This window comes from Physella acuta, unplaced genomic scaffold (assembly GCF_028476545.2).
Source record: "Physella acuta isolate Inbredline_101_S28 unplaced genomic scaffold, ASM2847654v3 ptg000658l, whole genome shotgun sequence".
Taxonomy (NCBI): domain Eukaryota; kingdom Metazoa; phylum Mollusca; class Gastropoda; family Physidae; genus Physella; species Physella acuta.
The window spans coordinates 381,644-398,978 of NW_026732177.1; the positions used below are offsets into that span (position 1 = coordinate 381,644).

General features: G+C 37.2%; 1 protein-coding gene across 1 annotated transcript; it reads left to right on the top strand.

The window, feature by feature from the left end:
- The first annotated feature begins 60 nt into the window (after positions 1-60).
- On the top strand, positions 61-17,287 carry LOC131948705 (eukaryotic translation initiation factor 2 subunit 3, Y-linked). The gene is made up of 13 exons (XM_059310373.1): positions 61-217; positions 5,139-5,202; positions 12,208-12,269; positions 12,356-12,421; positions 12,537-12,658; positions 12,788-12,882; positions 14,280-14,438; positions 14,517-14,651; positions 15,068-15,162; positions 15,969-16,113; positions 16,377-16,546; positions 16,700-16,872; positions 17,074-17,287. The coding sequence occupies exons 1-13, from the start codon at positions 134-136 to the stop codon at positions 17,126-17,128; spliced, it is 1,425 nt and encodes a 474-aa protein (XP_059166356.1). The 5' UTR covers positions 61-133; the 3' UTR covers positions 17,129-17,287.
- Positions 17,288-17,335: the final 48 nt, after the last annotated feature.

A 17,335-nucleotide genomic window follows, 5' to 3' on the forward strand; every position in this document is an offset into this window, starting at 1 on the left:
TTGTAATCTGTATTTTTCTTGAAAAAACAATCAAAAACTAAATTAACCGATCTTGTAATGACATCATTAGATCTAGGCTAACATTTATCAAGGAACTGAACCGGCGGAAGTGAAATAAACTTGCATCAGAAACATGGCTGGAGAAAACGAAACGACAAATCAAAATCAAGTTTCTAACAGACAACCCCACTTGTCTAAACAAGATATAACCACTCTTGTACGTTGTTTTAAAAAATGACCTCCATATTAAACCAAAACTGTATAATTATAATTATTATTCGCTTTTATAGCTCACTAATGCTCCCAGAAAAGTTGCGAAATGTAACCAGCTTGCAAACCCTTACCCAGATCTAAAGAGTAGAGAGTCAGATTGAGATAGATCTATGGAGATCCAGAGCTAGATTTAAATATAGATCTAGTAGGACCTATTCTAGATTTAGGTACTATTAAATATGGTGAAGACTTAGTCTAGTCAGTTTGAGCACATTTGCCCTAGATCGTTAAAACTTTTAGCGTATTTTATTTGCTGCTACATGTTCACCTCCGGTTGAGCGTATTTTGGCCTATAGACTCAGGCCTTGACTATAGACTTAGATCTAGATTCTCGTACCATGCATGCTAGATAGCGCTCTGCGCAAGTCCAGCCTTTTTTTTACTTTGGGTTGGAGGGCTAAAACTATTGATTTTCTGGTAATCAATTAATTTTAGTAATCCGAATGGTCTATTTGAATAGCTAGGCCAATGCAAAAATTTAATTTCAGTAAAACAATATAATAGTTACATATTTGGATAGGGGCTGTCAATCTGATTACAGATCAGTTTGAATTTTTTAAATCTGACCATAAACAAAAAAGTTATGAATTTTTTAGTCATTAAAAAACAATAGTTTTTTCAGACAACAGGGGTAGACCCTGAAAGAGGAAAAATACTGGGAGGGTATGGACCAAATTTTTAAGCGTTTTTCACTAAAAGTGGTATAAAAGCCAGAATACTTTATCAATTGATGTAATTTTAAGACATTTTATAGATTTTTGTATGCTGAATCCAATGATGCTATTTTAAAAAGTGTCCTTCGATTACTCAACCTACTAATCTCATAGATTATGTAATACCCCCCTTTCAAATTTTTTTAAACATCTAATAATCAATGTGATAAGAAGGCATTCTTTAAATGTAACACTGCTTTAATCTAAAATATGACATTTGTATATGCTCAAGCTAATGGTAGATTTAAAATGGTCCAACATTGTTACATAACTATCAAATGTTAAGGTTATGTAATCCCACCCTTTGCTCAAAATATACCATGAATTTGTTTTAAAATCACTTTTGCTCATTGTCAGTTAACTTCAAGTTAATAGCCTACTAGAAGAAAATATAACTAATCAAGTTTTTCAATACAAAGAGAAGAATGCTATAGTAAATTTGTGATTATGTAACTTCTTAAAAGATGTTATGTAATCTATGTGCAATACTATAGGCCTACTCTGTTCCAAAAATAAAGGCCTATCTCATTATAATTATATTTCTTGTTATTTTAATTATCTTAATCCTTTTTGCTATAGAATTAGTCTAGTTACAAATGTGTCTGATCAGAATCAGAGTGTGCTTTATGGTAATTACGTAATATTATTACCCAATTTAAAGTTAATCATTTTTACAATGTCAATAAAATAAACTTTGGAGGAAAATATTTTTTTTTAAAACTTGCACAAGGTATAGTTAAGTTATAGACTTAGAGATATATAACATAAATGTATATTTATGCCCAAGGTTTATTCTAGTAGTAAGTAGGTTTATGTATTTTGTAAGCCTACCAGTAGGCCTTTTACAATTAAGAACTTTCTTAAGAAAAAAGCACGTGTTTGAGTGCTTGACTGTGTAGATCTAGTAGATTCTAGAAATTGTGTAAGATTACTGCGTTTGGCTATACACAGACACGTGTACCACCACCAGCTTTTGCCTTGATTTCTGACCAACGAATTTTATTGCCCTATTACGTAAATACGACCGCTGGATAGGCTAGTCGGCCAACCCGATGAACGTGTCAGATGAATATTATGTAATCTCAGAGACAAAAGTCTGGCAAGATTTCCTGATCTATGCCCGAGGGTTAGTAACATCAACTCCACAAAGTGAAGGGGGAGGGAGGTGGGGTATGAAACCACCGTGTACCGTACGGGTGTTATACAACATCAAAAGCGATGCTCGTCGGCTTGTCACGTCACGGACTAGTGGGGGCGGGGGGAGGCTATGGGTGTTACATACGGTGTAGGATGGTCAGTGGCTACCCCCATCCACCCCACCCCATTTTGGTCGATTTGGCAAGCTAGTAACCCCCACGTTGTTAGTGGTATTAAAATTTGTAGAAAAGAGCCCCGGATATAATTTAATTTATTTTTAAAGCCATTTTTACGAAAATATAAATAATGTACACAATAATGAAACGTTACACGAATAACATCACAGCATTGTTTGATCGGGCCGAAGCAATTCGGATTTATTTCTAAAGATGATTAATTTTGACGTTTAGTCCTCAGCCGTAAATACTAACAAAACTTTTGTTTGACGTTTCAATGGGTTAAGAAAAAGTTATGCAACATGTCTGTGTGCTTATAAATATAAAGTAGCAATAGCCGTCGAGTCAAACACGGGAACACATGTATCTATCTTTAGACATTGTTTATAGTATCATCCAATCGGATCAAGCGCCTAGCGTCACGTGACCACACACTCGGCTGTGCCACACGATGTGTAGATCACGATTCAGTCGGACGGCGGCCGACGCGTTAATTTTTATTTTCGTTCGGTTTTAAAATGTATGGACGGCTTTATTACGAGGTGCTATAATACATGTCATACATTAAAATAAACGGCGGGATTTCGGGAATACAGCTCAGGGTTCAAATGTAAAATATGTCCAATAATAGACCGGGAAACTTGGTTCAACTTTGCGGTCCGATATCTCCACAAGTATTTAACTTATTTTGACCACGAACCCTGAGCGTTATACGTCTACATTTAATGTATTCGTCTGCCAAATTTAACTGTTGTAGTACGTAAACTCGATACGTGTATACAAATTTTGTAACGCGTCATCAGGTTAAAGACTGCGATTTGAAGCACAGCAGGGCGGTTCAGTCAGACAGCGGTCGGCGCGTCGTGTTTATATTTTCGGTCCACTTCAAAGTCTATAGACGTCCTTATTATAGGGCCTTATAGGACATATCATACATATTAATAAACGTCGAGATTTCAGGAATACAGCTCAGGGTTCAAATAAAAAATCGGTCCATAAATAGCTCAAATAACTTAGTTTAACTTTGCGGTCCGATATCTCCGAAAGTATTTAACATATTTTAACCAAGAACCCTGAGCGTTATACGTGTACATTTAATCTATTCTTCTACCAAGTTTCACAGTTTTAGTACGCAAACTCAAAGAGTCTATAGACTCCAAGTAACACCCCCCTTTTAAAAAGGTGAAAAAGCCTCCCCCCTAATCGGCACGTCGCCGCGGGGGGTAAAAAATGCGATTAAATCGGCGATTTCTCCAACGTCTGAAATAATAGAGAAATCAAACTAATACAGTTAAAAAGGTTATTCAATTACGAACAGAATGATGTATAACATGTTAACATAAACACAATAAAAGCATGCAAAAAACAGAGTTAAACATGCAGGGGGTAGGGAAAAGCCGATTTGTCCGATTTTCTCGGCAGCGGCATTGGCCTAGCTAATTTGAAAATAGGTCATTATACTTTCGGACGTCTTCTGGATCGTAGGGTCATAACCTATATTAGCCTTTGAACTTGTGATGCAATCCGTGACTCCCCCAATCATAAGGGAAGGGGAAAAACTTTTTAAATATAACATTAATTCTTTAAGCCGGTAATTATTTTCACATTTTACTGGAATTATTTTTTTTTCAGTACCCCTGTGGCTAAACGACCCATATCTTTTTACCCGTTGATTTAAATCCCACACATTTTTTATAAAAATTAATCATAATTGAATGCCCTAAACACTGACATAAATTTTAAGTAATTATTTATTTATTAAAGAAAGATAATTAGTTAGTTATAAAGATAAAGTTAGATATAAAGATTAGTCTTAGTATAAATACTTTAATTTTGGTTAATTTTATAATGAAGAGACGTAACCGTTTAGACGTGTGGCCTATGAGTGACATTCCGCAGTGTTAAAAAAAATGCCGTTTTGTAAGTTGTTTTACAAAAAAAAAAATTCTCTAAAACACAAAATCAACCTAACGAGAAAACTACAAGAAGTAAATACAATGAAAAACGGCAGCTCTAAAAACGTTATCATGACCTAGATTTAGGATTAAAAACTTGGATTCTGAAAAACAAAGAATTAAGTAGAGAAAATTTTATTTGACACGTCATTACAGTTTACAGGCCGACATGTCGACCGCTCTAAGCGTAGTTGCAGTTAATATAGTGTGGGTCTTTTAGAAAATTCACACTAAAAGAAATTTCATTACCAACAAACATGAAAGTAAATTATTCATAACCTTGTTAACGATAAATGTGCCTCATTGTAATGGATGTGGCAAAGTGAAGCACTACTCCTAGTGCTATTACTATTATTAGCGACTCATCTTTAGAAATACCCTCACTTCTGCATTTCCCATTAATATTTATTAAATTAAATATCATCACTACTTCTATTTACTATTTTTATTTAAATAATAAAGCAACATTTTTGTTCTGCTGCACATGCCTGACCTAGCTTTTCTTGTCTTTTATTTACAATGTTTGTTCTTTATGTATTACAGTGTACATACTCAAAAGTCATGCAATGTTAAACTTTTTAAAATTTTGACGTGGTTTGAAAAAATCACTTTAATTTTAATCTAACATAATATATGCGATTTTAAATGCCAAAAATACTGAAAGGAGGTTAGTTTTCCATTTATTTTAACTGGAGAATTTCCATTGTAATATATAACTATAAAAAAATAGAAATAGCAGCTCAGCGCAGCGACACAATAAAAGCTGTGTTCAGCAATAATAGGTGTTAAGCAATATAGGAGTTAAACAGGTAAACAATTATTTATTTAACTAACTTATTATTAATCCTTTTTTTTACTAAGTAATTACACATTTTTCTTCACAGGACATAAAATCATTGACACCACTTTCACCTGATGTTATTAGTCGACAGGCAACTATAAATATTGGTATGTTTTTTCTTTTGGTTTATTTTTCATATGCTTCAAAGAAGATATGGTATACTATGATGTTTGAGATCCTGAACATATTTAAAATAAAAGATTAAATCATTTTGTGACCTACTTAGGTCGAGTCAGGTTCTATTTTTATGTTGACATTGTATAATACCTTATATGGAGTGATTGTGCAACAACCGGAAAATTTCCACTGACTTATTAAGGGGTCTAAGACATAGAAATTTTCCATTAAGATCTGATTGAATGATTCTAATCAGATGACTATCCCAACCAATGGCTACATGAGTTGAGGATAATCTCCCCTGTTGCAGAAGTCTTTAATTGCCCCGCACACTCGCAACACGAGGCAGTCTACAGGGCGATTTTACCTTGGTCAGGCAGCCGTCCATATTGTCCGGCTATAGACTCTGACCATTTGAACGTGAGAGAACTTAAGTCCTGTGTGTGCCTTGCTTTCTTAAGTTGATTTAGGCTTCTAGTATAATATTACTCGTCGCTGAGTTATTCTAGAAGCTATAGCAGTGTTGTGTGGCCTGTGGCTATATTTAGACAGTGTAGAAATCTGTGATAGTGTTTTTCCTACATTTTGTAAGTTGTGTTTTGATATTTTATACATTAAATATTTTAACTAGTTCAACCTTGTGTTTTGCCACAACTGTGTTCGCTGATTAAAGTTGTATGTAGATTGGATGAGTGTTAATTACAATAGTATCACTAGCTTCCCTAGACATTGAATTCGAGCCCTAGTGTGCCGTTGTGTTAGTGTTCATCCACTTAGGCCGTAAGGCATTTGCATATGACCCCGAAAAAAGAATCCGGGGACGTTCACCGTCTATTTGGCTGATAGATAGGGGACGTTACAAAGTGGGGGCCCGTCCGGGATTTAGTCTGTCGTTCCAGTTGTTGGTCATATCAGTTAAATACTAAGGTTAGTTGGATTTAGTTGTTTTTATATCCAGTAGCGCAGTGTTCTTACAACGCGCGCAAGCATAGAGGTATCTAGGTCAATAGCCAGACGTGTCGTCCTAGATTGAAGAGGTCAAGTACACGGCTCAACGCACCGTGTTAAGTTAGTGAACCTAGGCTTGTTGTGATTTGAAAGTTAGTGTTATGGAGTCTTTTTTGGCTAATCCTACTTTTGAAGAGGTCGAGAAGTTGAGTAGAAAAGTTTTGATTAGTGTTGTTAAGGAATTGAAATTGGATTATTCTGTTACGCAGAAGTCAGAAGTGTTGAGAGATAAAGTTGTTGTTCATTTTATTAATGAAGGGGTATTTGAATAAAGTTTGTTGGCTGGTGTGTTACTCCGCGAGGAGAAACCTCTAGAGAAGATAGAATTAGAAGCTAGAATTGCTTTAGAGAAGGCATTAAAAGAAAAGGAGTTAGAGGCTAAAATTGCTTTAGATAAGAGGAGGTTGGAATTAGAGTTTGGTCAAGTTAGTGATGTCACTTCTCCGGTAGATCCAAAAAAGTTGTCGGTAGGGCAAGTGATTGCCAAATTTGGGAAATTAGTTCCTAAGTTTGATGAAACAGATTTGGTCGTTTTCTTTAACTCGTTTGAGAGTTTAGCGAAGACATGTGAATGGCCCGAAACTTCCATTACTGCTTTATTGAGCTCTGTCCTTACTGGGAAAGCTGCAAAAACATACCAGGCACTCTCTCACGACGTTCAAAATAACTATAGTTTGGTCAAGACTGCCATTTTGAAGGCCTACGAACTGACGCCCGAGGCCTATCGGACAAAATTCCGAACACTCCGCAAGTCACCCACTCAATCATATGTGGAATTTCTCTTTGAAAAGGAGAAAATATTCTCAAGGTGGCTACACTCTGAGGAAGTTTCTGAGTTTGAGAAACTCAGGTCTCTTATCCTAAGGGAAGAATTCCTATCGTCCCTGCCTGAAGAGATACGACTACACATACTGGATAACAAGATAACTGACATCCAGAAGGCTGCTGAGTCGGCTGACACATATATGTTGGTGCATAAGAAACCACCAGTGTCAGGAAACCGCCTCAACCCCGTGCTTCCCCTTTTTGGCAGCAATCCTCCTGTTGGCCAACACTTGAAGGCATCACAGTCCAGAGAGAACCCAAGATCAACTCTCAATCGTCGAGCAGTATGCCAGTTCTGCAAAAGACCTGGTCATCTTGTCAAGGACTGTTACATACGTCGTCAATATAACAGAGAGGTGGTGCGTACTTCCGCGCACTATGCTCTATCCCCTCAAGCAGCCAGTTCAACTATGAACTCTAGAATTCTAAAGGACTCTAACCCTAAGTGTCCTCAAGAAGGTAGTCAAGTCTCCACACATTATGTGCAGTCACATTTTGACTGTTCTCGCCACCAGCCAGTTTCTGCCGAGTCTACCGATCTCGAGGGATCGAGAAAAGTTGACTTTTCATCTTTTATTGCCGAAGCCATCATTAGCAAACCAGGTGATCCGTTGTCTCAGCGGAATATCACCGTCCTTAGAGACACAGGAGCGTCACAATCGCTCCTTTTGAAAAGTTCAATGGACATTACACCTGAGACGAACACCGGAAGGATTTCCATTATCCAGGGAGTGGGGACAAAATCTACTGTAGTCCCTCTACACAAGTTTGCTCTGAAACATCATCTAGTCGAAGGTGAAGTCATTTTAGGTGTGATAGATAGTATTCCTGTCCCAGGAGTACACCTACTTCTAGGGAATGACCTTGCGGGCAGCAAAGTATACCCCTGTACGGTTTCAGACCCTTTGTCAACAGTTCCAGATAATGATTATGAACTGTATCCTGCATGTGCGGTGACAAGAAGCCAGACCAAACAATTGGCTGACACAACGTCTGAACCACACCCGCCATCATCGTCAAGAAATTCGACTCCCAAACTGGAGTCTATGCTTCCAGAAAACACAAGCCTGGGCTTACCCCTGAGGATATCTCAGGAAGACATCATTAAAGCTCAACAAGTCGACGCGGAACTCAAAGCAACGGTCGAAAAATCTCTATCATCTGACGATGGAGAATATTTCTCCGAGAACGGCCTTTTCTTTCGTCGCGCTATACCAGTGAATGCCTCACCAGCCGAACCATGGTTGGGTAAAAACCAGCTGTGGGTTCCTCCACCTTATCGGCATGAAATACTTAAGCTGGCACATGACCATCCAATGTCAGCGCACCCAGGAGCCACTAAAACGACGGCGAAGATCAAAGAACTGTTCTTTTGGCCCAAAATGAGAAAAGATGTGTCGCGTTACTGCAGAAGTTGCTCGAACTGTCAGTTGGCCGGAAAGCCAAACCAGACAATTCCTAGGGCCCCTGTGAGTCCGATTCCTGTATTAGAAGAACCTTTTTCTAAAATCGTCATGGACTGTGTAGGTCCCTTGCCTAAAACCAAGGCGGGCAACGAGTACCTACTTACCTTTATGTGTTCAAGTACCCGTTTTCCCGAGGCGATTCCCTTACGGAACATTAAGGCAAAGACTGTAGTCAGAGCCATGACCCGGTTCTTCACTACCTTTGGATTACCTAGAATCGTGCAAACAGATCAAGGCAGCAACTTCACCAGTCACCATTTTCAGGAAGCACTAGCCAAGCTAGGCGTTACCCACATCACCAGCTCAGCCTACCACCCTCAGTCTCAAGGCGTACTTGAGAGGTTCCACCAAACCCTCAAAACCATGTTAAGAACGTTCGCTAATAGTAACACCCAATGGGATGAGTCTGTTCCTTGGATTATTTTCGCCGCGAGGGACTGTGTCCAGGACTCTTTAGGCTACTCGCCTTTTCAACTTGTGTTTGGACATTCTGTCCGTGGCCCCCTGAAGCTGATACACGAACGTTGGACAGGTACCAGTGATCATCCTGTGGAAAACTTTGACGATTTTCACGTTCGACTGAAAGCCGTGTGCGAAATGGCTCACAAGAACTTAAGAAAGGCCCAAGTGAGAATGAAAGGACTGTATGATAAGAGTTCTCGTAAACGAACATTCAATCCAGGCGACAAAGTTCTTGTGCTAGTGCCTAATCTGAACAATGCGTTATCCTTGAGATATTGTGGACCCTTTACTGTGCATTCAAAATTAAGTGATTTGAACTATGTGGTCAATACGCCCGACAGAAGAAAGAAACAGGCAGTGTATCATGTTAACTCACTGAAAAAGTATTATGATAATTGTAACAATTTTCATTCCACAGCTAATATTACTTTACCTGTATGTTCAAATGTTTCTGATGATGTGATACATGATAAATTGAAACCCCCAAAATTGGTAAATTCTTCCTTTTTAGATAATTTGAATGTCCACCTTATGCACTTGTCCACAGAGAAAAACCAGAGATTGTCTCAGTTATTTGAGACATTTCCCTCTATTTTTGGGGATGTCCCCAAAGAAGCGAAGGTTCCACCTCATGATGTAGACGTAGGTGACGCAAAACCCATTAAACAACACCCCTATAGAGTTAACCCGGAAAAAGCTGCTTTGATAAAAGATGAAATTGACTATATGCTCAAGAATGATATCATTGAGCCCAGTTTCAGCAACTGGAGTTCCCCATGTCTCCTAGTACCGAAAGACGGTGGATCTTTCAGGTTTGTGACCGACTTTAGGAAGGTGAATGCGCTCACCAAAGCTGATTCCTATCCATTACCTCGGATAGAGGACGTTATTGATAAAGTTGGTCAGGCTAAGATAATTTCCAAAATTGATTTACTTTCAGGATACTGGCAAATCCCCTTATCTGACCGTGCAAAAGAAATATCTGCTTTTGTAACCCCTAATGGTTTTTATAGATACAAACGTATGCCCTTTGGTATGCGAAATGCTGGTCAAACTTTCCAGAGAGTCATTAACTCTGTCATTGCTGACATAGACCAATGTGAGGCCTACATAGATGATATAGTTGTATTTTCTAATACTTTTGAAGAACATATTGTTCAGTTGACTAACCTTTTTAGAAAATTGTCTGAAGTGAATTTTACTGTAAACTTACATAAAAGTGATTTCTGTAAAGCTCCAATTACCTATTTGGGTTACCAAGTGGGAACGAACCAAGTTCGGCCCATTGAAGCTAAAATAGATGCTATTGTAAGGTTACCACCTCCCAAAAATTGTAAAGAAATCAAAAAGTTCCTTGGGATGGCTGGTTACTATAGACGGTTCTGTCAAAACTTTTCAGCTATTGCTGAACCTCTTACTGCATTATTGAAAAAGGGTGTTGAGTTTGAATGGTCAGATAAATGTCAAGAAGCTTTTTTAACCATTAAGTCATTTCTATCTAATGCTCCTGTTATGGCTGCACCAGATTTCAGCAAACCCTTTAAACTTGCCATTGATGCTAGCAACTTAGCCATTGGTTCAGTCCTATCTCAAGAAGACAACATGGGAATTGACCATCCCATTGCTTTTTTTTCCAGGAAGTTAAATGAAAACCAAAAGAATTATTCTACTATTGAAAAAGAGGCTTTAGCTTTGGTTTTGTCATTACAACATTTTGAAGTCTATGTCTCTTCTTCAACCAATCCAGTCAGAGTGTTTTCTGACCATGATCCCCTGAAATTTACCTCTAAGTTAGGACAGACAAATCAAAGAATATTGAGGTGGTGCTTATATTTCCAAAATTTTAATCTGGAAATTTCACACATTAAGGGTAGTGATAATGTTGTGGCTGATTGTTTGTCAAGGATGTAAAATCTTATTGCACACATTAATCATGTGACATGTTTTGTGGTTCATTAAGACCACACACAAGTGTTGTGTTTTAACATGGAATGAGTGGTATGATTTTTGATTTTTTCAAAATTCCATTCCTGTTGAATATTTTGTTTATTTTCAGGTGAACCTTAATTAAAGGTGGTTTTTGATTCTATGTAATCTTTTAAAATAATATGTCTCAGATGACTCAATTGATATTGTAGCTAGTCATTGAAATAAAGGTCTTACCCTGGCGGGTTTACCACTTTTAATATCCTCATGGAAAAATTGTAATACCCTGTTTTGAGGGATTTTGATGTATAATTACCTTTTGAAGGGTTACTCCCCTTTCACCAATTGTAAAAGTTGGAGTTACTTCCCTTTTATGTTCAGGGATATTTTCATCTGGTATTATGATTTTGATTGCCTACATTTGTAAAACATTTTTTTTTATTTCATTGCCAGATTGGTTCCTTATGTATGTTTTTGTGGAACCTATCTGTCACTTCCAAAAAGGGAGGGGATGTGACCTACTTAGGTCGAGTCAGGTTCTATTTTTATGTTGACATTGTATAATACCTTATATGGAGTGATTGTGCAACAACCGGAAAATTTCCACTGACTTATTAAGGGGTCTAAGACATAGAAATTTTCCATTAAGATCTGATTGAATGATTCTAATCAGATGACTATCCCAACCAATGGCTACATGAGTTGAGGATAATCTCCCCTGTTGCAGAAGTCTTTAATTGCCCCGCACACTCGCAACACGAGGCAGTCTACAGGGCGATTTTACCTTGGTCAGGCAGCCGTCCATATTGTCCGGCTATAGACTCTGACCATTTGAACGTGAGAGAACTTAAGTCCTGTGTGTGCCTTGCTTTCTTAAGTTGATTTAGGCTTCTAGTATAATATTACTCGTCGCTGAGTTATTCTAGAAGCTATAGCAGTGTTGTGTGGCCTGTGGCTATATTTAGACAGTGTAGAAATCTGTGATAGTGTTTTTCCTACATTTTGTAAGTTGTGTTTTGATATTTTATACATTAAATATTTTAACTAGTTCAACCTTGTGTTTTGCCACAACTGTGTTCGCTGATTAAAGTTGTATGTAGATTGGATGAGTGTTAATTACAATAGTATCACTAGCTTCCCTAGACATTGAATTCGAGCCCTAGTGTGCCGTTGTGTTAGTGTTCATCCACTTAGGCCGTAAGGCATTTGCATATGACCCCGAAAAAAGAATCCGGGGACGTTCACCGTCTATTTGGCTGATAGATAGGGGACGTTACAATTTGTATTCTTTATAACTTTGTGTTTCAGGTACCATTGGGCATGTAGCTCATGGGAAATCCACAGTGGTAAAAGCCATCTCAGGAGTTCAGGTAAGCAAGCTAAGTAGAACTACAACCACTGGCTTTTGTTTTGATTTTTTCTGGGTTTTTTTTTTCAATCTGATTCTTTTTTTCAGACTGTTAGATTTAAAAATGAACTTGAGAGGAACATTACCATCAAATTAGGATATGCTAATGCTAAGGTTAGTGTGGATTGTTTTGTTATTTGCTATGAATGCAATTATTTCATATATTCTCTAAATTATTTAGAAGCTTTTTGATGTATCATATTGAGACAAATCCTTGTTTTTCCCACAGATATATCAGTGTGATAATGAATCCTGTCCTAGGCCAGACTGCTATAGATCATGTGGCAGTGCTAAAGACGATTCCTTTGTCTGTGACAGGTCTGGCTGTGGAGGAAGGTTCAGACTGAAAAGGTTTGGAATGACTCACCATAACTCTTTTTTTTTTTTAACTATCATATTAATGTTTCCTTAAATGCAACAATTAGAGCTGTAAAGATAGATTATTTGTATGTTATATTTCTTCAATTTTTACTTTTATAGGCATGTTTCTTTTGTGGACTGTCCTGGCCACGATATTCTTATGGCTACTATGTTAAACGGAGCTGCAGTTATGGATGCTGCACTACTTATGATTGGTTAGTTACTTACATCTTTATTACTTTCATCTTTCCTGGAATGTATACCCAACACCACTGAAAAATGTGTCAGATTATTGTTGTGTGCCCTATAAAGGTGTCAGATTATTGTTGTGTGCCCTATAAAGGTGTCAGATTATTGTTGTGTGCCCTATAAAGGTGTCAGATTATTGTTGTGTGCCCTATAAAGGTGTCAGATTATTGTTGTGTGCCCTATAAAGGTGTCAGATTATTGTTGTGTGCCCTATAAAGGTGTCAGATTATTGTTATGTGCCCTATAAAGGTGTCAGATTATTGTTGTGTGCCTTATAAAGGTGTCAGATTTGTGTGCCCTATAAAGGTGTCAGATTATTATTGTGTGCCCTATAAAGGTGTCAGATTATTGTCGTGTGCCCTATAAAGGTGTCAGATTATTGTCGTGTGCCCTATAAAGGTGTCAGATTATTGTTGTGTGCCCTATAAAGGTGTCAGATTATTGTTGTGTGCCCTATTAAGGTGTCAGATTATTGTTGTGTGCCCTATAAAGGTGTCAGATTATTGTTGTGTGCCTTATAAAGGTGTCAGATTTGTGTGCCCTATAAAGGTGTCAGATTATTGTTGTGTGCCCTATAAAGGTGTCAGATTATTGTTGTGTGCCCTATAAAGGTGTCAGATTATTGTTGTGTGCCCTATAAAGGTGTCAGATTATTGTTGTGTGCCCTATTAAGGTGTCAGATTATTGTTGTGTGCCCTATAAAGGTGTCAGATTATTGTTGTGTGCCCTATAAAGGTGTCAGATTATTGTTGTGTGCCCTATAAAGGTGTCAGATTATTGTTATGTGCCCTATAAAGGTGTCAGATTATTGTTGTGTGCCTTATAAAGGTGTCAGATTTGTGTGCCCTATAAAGGTGTCAGATTATTGTTGTGTGCCCTATAAAGGTGTCAGATTATTATTGTGTGCCCTATAAAGGTGTCAGATTATTGTTGTGTGCCCTATTAAGGTGTCAGATTATTGTTGTGTGCCCTATAAAGGTGTCAGATTATTGTTGTGTGCCCTATAAAGGTGTCAGATTATTGTTATGTGCCCTATAAAGGTGTCAGATTATTGTTGTGTGCCTTATAAAGGTGTCAGATTTGTGTGCCCTATAAAGGTGTCAGATTATTATTGTGTGCCCTATAAAGGTGTCAGATTATTGTTGTGTGCCCTATTAAGGTGTCAGATTATTGTTGTGTGCCCTATAAAGGTGTCAGATTATTGTTGTGTGCCCTATTAAGGTGTCAGATTATTGTTGTGTGCCCTATAAAGGTGTCAGATTATTGTTGTGTGCCCTATAAAGGTGTCAGATTATTGTTGTGTGCCCTATCAGATTGTTTTGATCCTGAACTTAAAAATTTTTATTTTACTTTTGTTCACCAGCTGGAAATGAGTCTTGTCCACAGCCACAAACATCAGAACATTTAGCAGCTGTAGAAATCATGAAGCTGAAACATATACTAATCCTACAAAATAAAATTGATCTTGTAAATGAATCACATGCCAAAGAGCAGTATGAACATATTCAAGCATTTGTTAAAGGTGAGTTTCTTCCATTTACAGAAATCTAGAACCATTAGAGCTTTTCTGAGAGTAAATCTTGTGCTTGCTATCTTTAAGGAACTGTGGCCGAAGGGGCTCCAGTGGTTCCAGTATCAGCACAGCTCAAGTATAACATTGATGTAATATGTGAATACATCATCAAAAGGATCCCCGTGCCTGTCAGAGATTTCCTTTCAGAGCCCAGGCTTATTGGTAGGTTCACCTTCTAGTACCATGTCAGTTCACACTTCTTCAAATCATCACTTGCTTGTTTCACATCTTTTTAAAATCATCACCTGTTTGTTGTATTACACTTCTTCAAATCATCACTCACTTGTTTCACATCTCTTTAAAATCATCAGCTGTTTGTTGTATTACACTTCTTCAAATCATCACTCACTTGTTTCACATCTCTTTAAAATCATCAGCTGTTTGTTGTATTACACTTCTTCAAATCATCACTCACTTGTTTCACATCTCTTTAAAATCATCAGCTGTTTGTTGTTTTATACTTCTTCAAATCATCACATACTTGTTGTTTCACATCTTTTTAAAATCATCACTTGTTTGTGATTTCAAATACGTGCCATGTTTGTCAGTCAGCTGATTGTGAAGTTTTTTCTTGTCAGTAATTCGATCCTTTGATGTGAACAAACCTGGATGTGAAGTTGACGATATACTGGGTGGTGTTGCTGGTGGTTCAATCCTCAGAGGAGTCCTCAAGGTTTGCTTTCTCTTTACACAATCCTTTTTGATATATTGTTTTTTTTTTTTCACCTTCTAAAAATTTGTTCATTGTCGTACTGGTTGAGATTTTTATTAGATCTTAACTCTTTAAACCTGTAATAATTTTCACATTTAACCAAAAAAAATAAATTTTGGTGCCCCTGCTGCCAAATTACTCATATTTATCTTTTTACCCACTGATTTAAAACCCCTATATTGAATGTCCTACACACTAATATAGATTTTAAGTAATTATTTATTTCTTGAAGAAAGTTTTAAAGTAGAAAAAATAAAGAAGTTATTGAGTTAATTTTTTTTTAGCATAAATACTTAAATTTTGGTTAATTTTATAATGCGGTGACGTAAGCGTTTAGACTCTGCCGCTAAATGGCATTCCGCAGTATTTTTTTTAAAAATGCAGTTTTTTGAGTATGCAGTTTTTTGAGTTGTTGTTATAAAAAAATCAACCTAACAAGAAAACTACAAGAAGTAAATTTAACTGAAAATGATCACTCAATCAACATCATGACCTAGATTTACGATTAAAAACTTGGATTCTGAAGAACAACAATTTAAATAGAGAAAATTTAATTGTTACGGTATGGCAGGCCGGCCTGTCGACCGCTAGGAGCATCTTTACGGCCTTAAAGAGTTAAATCACTGTTATTAAAAAGTAGTATTAGAATAAAAGGATGCAAAGTAATGTTCAGTCAACTGTATTTTGTTCATTTTTTTTTCTTTGGTAAACTAAGAATAGTCAATGTGTTATCAAGGTAAAGCAAGTGTTATATTTTGATGGTTTAGGTAAACCAAGAGATAGAAGTAAGGCCTGGAGTAGTGTCAAGAGATCAGGATGGCAAGCTAACATGCCGGCCAATTCTTTCAAAAATTATATCACTCTATGCTGAACAGAATGATTTACAGTATGCAGTACCTGGTGGTTTGATAGGTAGGTCAAATCACCCTATACATACTCAACTTTGTTTCCGTTGGATTGCTACTTAACTTTGGTTAGCTTCTCTGAAAAAAGTTTTCAAATAACATTGTCTCTCAGCTTATGTTCATTTGCCTTCAGGCATTTATTTTGATGGTGTTATTACTGGTTTAATAAAAAGTGTAATAGAATCTTAAGTGAACCTAACAAATGCAACTAGACATTTAAAAGGGAATCTGAACAGGATTGAAGTAATTAATGTCTTTATTAATGACTAGGTGTTGGTACAAAAATGGACCCGACTTTATGCAGAGGAGATCGCTTGGTAGGTCAAGTACTGGGTGCAGTTGGTGCACTGCCTGACATCTTTACAGAGCTGGAGATTTCCTTCTTCCTCCTTAGAAGATTGCTTGGAGTCAAGACAGAGGGGGATAAGAAGGCTGCTAAGGTAGGGTGTGAGTTAAAGTAATTTTTATAGAATGATAGCAGGTGGATTTTTTTATGCTATTGTGCTGGTATCTTTATATTTCTTTTCACTCTGTTCCTAGTAAGGCATAGTCCTATAAAATAATTTTCCAACCAATTGAAATGGCATCTTTAGGTACAAAAACTGAGTAAAAATGAGATATTGATGGTCAACATTGGCTCGTTGTCTACTGGAGGTCGAGTGTTAGCTGTTCGTGCTGATTTAGCAAAAATTGGTTTAACATCACCTGTGTGCACTGAGGTCGGGGAGAAAATTGCCCTAAGCAGACGTATAGAGAAGCACTGGAGGTGAGTGTATAGGATTCTCCATTGAACTTAATATGTTAACAGTGAACATCACTATCCTTGCTTGTGGTAATTAACGAGAAAATAGATGGTGTCACTTTTTCCAACTTACCTCATCTTCCACATGGACCACCAGCTTCAAAAGTCACTTTACCTGCTAATTTATATTAACATATATCACATAATTATTTATTTTTGTTCCAGGCTGATTGGCTGGGGTCAGATTAGAAGAGGTGTTAAGATTACACCTGAATCCTAGTCAGCTGACCAGCGACTCCCACATAACCTGATACACATTGTCCTGTATACATAAGGGCTGTTCATGTGCTGAGCCAATTTTTTTCTTCTCTAACTCCATCAGCTTGTGTGCTGGAGAATTTTAGTTTGGTTTCAGATAAATAAAATCTTGACAACTGTAGTATCTGGTGTTATCTATCAGTATGTATATTAAGTAATAAACAGAATT

Excerpts from the sequence above, each read along its gene's own strand:
- LOC131948705 (XM_059310373.1), top strand. The coding sequence starts at position 134 with ATGGCTGGAGAAAACGAAACGACAAATCAAAATCAAGTTTCTAACAGA. Across the intron at positions 14,439-14,516 it reads TATTCAAGCATTTGTTAAAG|GAACTGTGGCCGAAGGGGCT; the intron begins GTGAGTTTCTTC and ends GCTATCTTTAAG. Across the intron at positions 16,547-16,699 it reads GGGATAAGAAGGCTGCTAAG|GTACAAAAACTGAGTAAAAA; the intron begins GTAGGGTGTGAG and ends TGGCATCTTTAG.